Source organism: Triplophysa rosa, unplaced genomic scaffold (genome assembly GCF_024868665.1).
Source record: "Triplophysa rosa unplaced genomic scaffold, Trosa_1v2 scaffold23_ERROPOS4800000, whole genome shotgun sequence".
In the NCBI taxonomy this organism is placed as follows: Eukaryota; Metazoa; Chordata; class Actinopteri; order Cypriniformes; family Nemacheilidae; genus Triplophysa; species Triplophysa rosa.
Window position 1 is genome coordinate 5,323 of NW_026634256.1, and position 5,458 is coordinate 10,780.

At 36.3% G+C, this 5,458-nt stretch overlaps 1 gene segment (V, D, J or C); it reads left to right on the top strand.

Annotated features, from left to right (window-relative positions):
• The first annotated feature begins 1,195 nt into the window (after positions 1–1,195).
• Positions 1,196–1,780, top strand: LOC130550121 (immunoglobulin heavy variable 1-3-like). The segment is given in 2 exon segments: positions 1,196–1,303; positions 1,396–1,780. Coding segments are annotated over 2 exon segments (378 nt in total).
• The last annotated feature ends 3,678 nt before the right edge of the window (positions 1,781–5,458 follow it).

Sequence of the window (5,458 nt, forward strand, 5' to 3'; positions counted from 1 at the left end):
ATTATAATATTTAATATTTATAATATTATAATATAATACATGAAATAACTAGTTTTAGAATGGTAGCTAAATGATAATCAACATCTCATAAGTTTACAAGTCCAGGAATATGATCAAGTATGGAGACTTTAAGCTATAAGATATGCACTTTGACTGATCACCTTGACTGATCATCTTATTGCTCTATGCAAATTTGTGCAGGTTCTCCACCCCCAATGTGTCTTATATAGTGCTATGTGTATTGTTTGCCATACAGAGAGGTGAAGAAAAGCCATTTTCAACAGAAATCATGTCCTCTTCATGCTTATTACTGCTACTAGTGGCAGGCATAACCTGTGAGTGTCTTCATCAGGTAACATGAAACAGACGTATGGACAACATTGCTGTAATTTGTCTCCTTATTCTGTGTTCTTGTTCTCTCTGTTACAGATGTGAATTGTAATATTGTCCTCACACAACAGAAGTCTTTTAATGTGCAGCCAGGACGATCTTTTGTTCTTACATGTGAGGTGTCTGGATATTCTGTTACTGATGACAGCTACGCAACAGCTTGGATACGGCAACCCGCAGGGAAAATCATGCACACATGGGGCGGTGGAAGTATAACCAAAAAAGACTCACTGGCAAATAAATGCAGCATCTCAAAAAATGACGCTAGTAGCACAGTGTCTCTTCATGGTTAAAGAGCACAGACTGAGGACACGACTGTTTATTACTGTGCCAGAAGACCAGAGCAGGAGAAAACCACACAGGCACTGTACACAAACCACAACAGTCTATCGTTTGTCACCATAATTCTTATTCTAGATTATCACACACTGTTTTGACCTGATGTACCACCACACATTTCAGATTATTTATAGGCGTAGTTTGTATGGTATGCAAACTTTCAGCAACACTGACATTTGCTATAGCCTAATCATAAAACTTTACACAGTAGTGATCCATGCCACCAAAAGAGGGCGTTCTGTTGCCAACATGACTTAAAAATCAACCATGGCTTTTTTGACATGTTTTGCAGTACTTTTAGCAAAGAAACATCTCAGTAACCCCTCCTCCTCATTTGCACATGCACCTGCTTTAGAATAATCATATCTTAGAGATCATACTGAATGTTCAAGGCCATGCAAATGCACTTGCTTTCAACTCTATATAACAATCAAATTCAGCTTGCTGTCACTTTATAAGCAATGAACTAATACAGTATTTCATTTGCACCAGTTACGTCAATAAAGTAATATTTTAACTATGGGGACCGTATACATTTGGCATTTCATCTTTATTGTTGTTTTAACTCATCAAGGTATTTTTAACATTTGTGTATGTTTTGTAGCTAAATGAGCCTTTAATCCATTGACAGAAGAGTTGACGTGATTTATGTCTTTAATTTCACAGGTATCAGTGGTGATGAGATCAGATTAGATCAGTCTCCTGCTGTGGTAAAGAGACCTCAGGAAACAGTGAAGATCTCCTGTAAAATATATGGTTTTGCTATGACAAGCTACTACATGCACTGGATCAGGCAGAAACCAGGGAAAGCTCTGGAGTGGATTGGAAGAGTTAACTCCGGTAGTAGTGGTGATGTTATATATGCCGACTCAATGAAAGATCATTTTATTCTGAGTGAGGATGTTTCTGCAAGTACACAGTATCTTGAAGCCAAGAGTCTGAGAGAAGAGGACACTGCTGTTTATTACTGTGCTCGAGAGTCACAGTGACTCGATCTGATGAATCAGCTCTACAAGAACTGTCAACTATCAACTACACATATTAGGCTATAAACAGCACACTTCACATTATGATTATCATCAGAGAGTATAAGTTGTCATTATAGTGATAAAATTGTTATGATCATAATTCTCTCTGGTGTTTAAGTATACTATTCTAAGGAATGAGTTTAATATTGATCTTATCATTTTCATTTTCTCCATTCTATTTTTTCTGTTCTTTTTCTATCATCCATCAATAACTAAGTGTGACTTCATAGTCATTTGTGACTCCAGGTGAATTAATAAATAATCTGTAAAAATCTATACATTGGTTTTTGGTTGAACTGCTGAAGAGATGCTCACATTATACAGTATTTGTAAATAAAAATCAGACGTTTCCTGATCTCTCAAAGCCCTACTACAAACACTGCTGGAGTAACGTCCTAAAAAACATCCTTCAAAACATGTTTAAACTTTGTATACAAGCAGACCTCATCCTCACTTTAAAGATGCAAAGAAACAACTTCAAAGCAGTCATCTTGGACTTCAGTTTTTTTACTGTTTGTAATACTCGAAAGCAAATTATATCTTATGGATATTAAGAAGAAACAAGTATAAATTTATCTATCACTTTGCCATTAGTGTTTACAATTAAAATCCAATTTTACTAGAAAACCTATAGGATCCTAATATCTCTTTCAATCTTGTTGATTTGGCTGCACCTTTTACGTACAATGAACATCTGCAAATTTCTATAAATGCAAATCATTTTGAAGGGAGGTGCACACAAAGTCCCAATAGTCTGTATTATAAACGTAACCCTCAGTCAGTGTTTGTGCCTGTAGCTTCCTTTTAGTGTATACTGTACCTTGTTATTCTCTTCATTTGACAGTTTAAGGGTGATAATAAAAATGTTACAGTATGGGATTTTGCTTACGATTATTTCATGTGAGAAAATTATTTCAGTTCTCTGGATATTTACTTTCACATCCCTTTTCTGAATGATCTAATATTAATTTTCCATGTTTCTCAGGTGTTAGTGGTCAATCATTGATGTCCTCTGATTCTGTGGTGAAGAAACCTGGAGAATCAGTCACTCTCTCGTGCACTGTGTCTGGATTCTCTATGAGCAGCCACTGGATGTCCTGGGTCCGTCAGAAACCACAGAGTGCTCTGGAATGGATTGGATATATAGATGGTGGCTCAAGTGCATATTATGCTCAGTCTCTGCGGGGACAGTTCTCCATCACTAAAGACAACAGTAAAAACATGCTGCTCTTAGAAATAAAAAGCCTAAAGATGGAGGACACAGCTGTGTATTACTGTGCAAGAGACTCACGGTTAAACAGAAAACTACAGTGCTGCACAAAAACTATTCATGCATGAAATGACTGAAGAACAGGACTCTGATATCACTTAAACAGAAAACTTCCCATACTACTGTCAAAAAACATACAAACAAACAACTCTTTATCATTACTTTAAATTAATGCTTTTTTTTTGCATCGTAATGTTCATACATCTGTGAGAACTCAAGGAGAATTTGTGTTAGATGTTCTGACCTATGAGCAGGCACACTTCAGTATTTCACTCACACAACAAAATATATATTTTACAGTCAGTTTTTGACAGACACGTTGTCAAAATCTTGCCAGTGTTATCTTTATTCAAATCTTATGATTACAATGGGCTCATTTGTATTGTAAAGTATGTTTAACTCTGTGAGTTCTATTTTCTATGACTATAAGGAAAATATTTTAATGAATAATTTAATATGCTTTTCTATTTAATATAGATTGTTTTATAGATTAATATTTTAGCTATGTGTCTAATTGAAGTAAAAAAATAGTTAAAAATGTGCTGTAATTAATTTTAAGAATGTATTTTTATGCCATGTTGCACATGCAAATCTCATTTCCTCCTCTCTTATCCAATCATAACTTACTAGCTGATTTATTAAGCCTTTCTTTGTACATTACATGGGATTTCAGCTTTGCCTCAGAGAAATCATTATCTCTACATATTTCCTACTGTTTAAGTTGTCAGCTTTAACCTGTGAGGGTCTTTTATATTAATATTGATGTTGCTAAAGTAAAAATGTATTTAGTTTCATATAAAGGGTGCTTAAACAACTTTTTTCTTTTTTAGATGTGGTGTGTGGAATTGAGCTCAACCAGCCAGACACAGAAGTTGTTAGACCTGGTGGATCATTAAGTCTTTCTGTCATGGCTCTGCTTCCTTAGTCAGGTTTTTCTTGGTCCTGTAGCAGAGCCATGACAAAGTCTTTGGTTATGTGTGGAGAGAAACGTATTATTGTTTGTTTGACTATAATATACGTTCTCTCCAGTGTCTTGTCATTGGCCCCATTCCTCTCGTTTCCTCGTTATTTTTCCCTGAGTGTTTGATGTTCTACACCTGCCCCTGCTCGTTATCCCTCTTTTGTTTTCTCCATTTATACCCTCATGTTTCTTTGTCTTGTGCTGTTGGATTGTTCATTGTGTTCTGTTTGATGTGTACCCGTTCATGTTCTCATGCCTGTTTCTTGCCCTGTCCTGGAGCTGTGAGTTTTTGTGTTTTTTATCTTAGTTACCCTGCCGTGTTTTTTGATGTTTTGTCATGTTTGGTTTTAGTTTGTTCCCTGCTGTTTTTGCCCCCACGTGGGAAGTCTTTGTTTTGTGTATATATATCTCAGTTTAGTTTTCCCCATTGTGGGTGTTTTTGTTTCGTGTTTTTGTAAAAGAATAAATATTATCTGTTAACCCCTTCACTGCCTGCCTGCGCTTGGGTTCTTTCCTGCCNTTGGTGATGAAAGTGAAAGTAGTTTAGCGCGTAGCTCAGTCAAATGTTTACAATCTCTGTTAACCAAACACTACTCCAGCGGCTCTTCCTCTTCTCTAAGGAAGGCCTCCCCCCTTTTTTGGCATATTCCTTTGGGCGGAGGTTTTTTAAAAGCACTCGGAATAGTGACATCATGTACCTGGGAAGTAGAGGGCTGTAGTCCGATTCCAGCCGTTCTCTGTAGTCCTTGAAAAGCGAATTCTGTTAAAGACAATATCTCGCTTGGCACTGCACTTTGAGATTTATCATTTTGCAGATATTGTTTATGCTCTAACAGCAACATTAACACTAATTAAAGGTTGAATAATGGGATTATTCAATCCCATTAAAGGGGAATGGGACCTGTAATGCTAAACTTACATCATATGACAGCAGTTTGAAGTTGCACTCAGTTACATTATGCAATTGCTTTTTTCCCTGCTTATAACATTCCTGTGTTGTCTGATATCGATAAAAAAATAAAACCAAATTAGACATACAATTTTTCAACAAATGAAACTTCCTAAACCACAGCTAATAAGCTCTCCCTATTTTTCATAAAAATATACTCAGTAACTTTTAATCAAAGTCACTGAGTGCAGCTGTGACACGTCAGAGGAGATCTGGCCCTCCCGGCTGAGACTGGTTTCTACAGAGTTTTTTTTTCTCTCCATTTATTCATCATTGTAGATTGGGTTCCTCGCCACAGGGCAGTGTTGGCTTGCTCACCGGGAGACTGCATTTATTAGATATTATTTACTAGAATGATCTTGCTTGTTCTATAAACACCATGCACTGTGCTGTGTTTTACCATTTCCGTGTTTTTCTGTTTTTCTTATTTTCCCTATTTTCCCCTGTAAAGCTGCTTTGGAACAATGCACATTGTAAAAAGCGCTATGGAAAATAATTGAATTGAATTAAAACATTTCTCA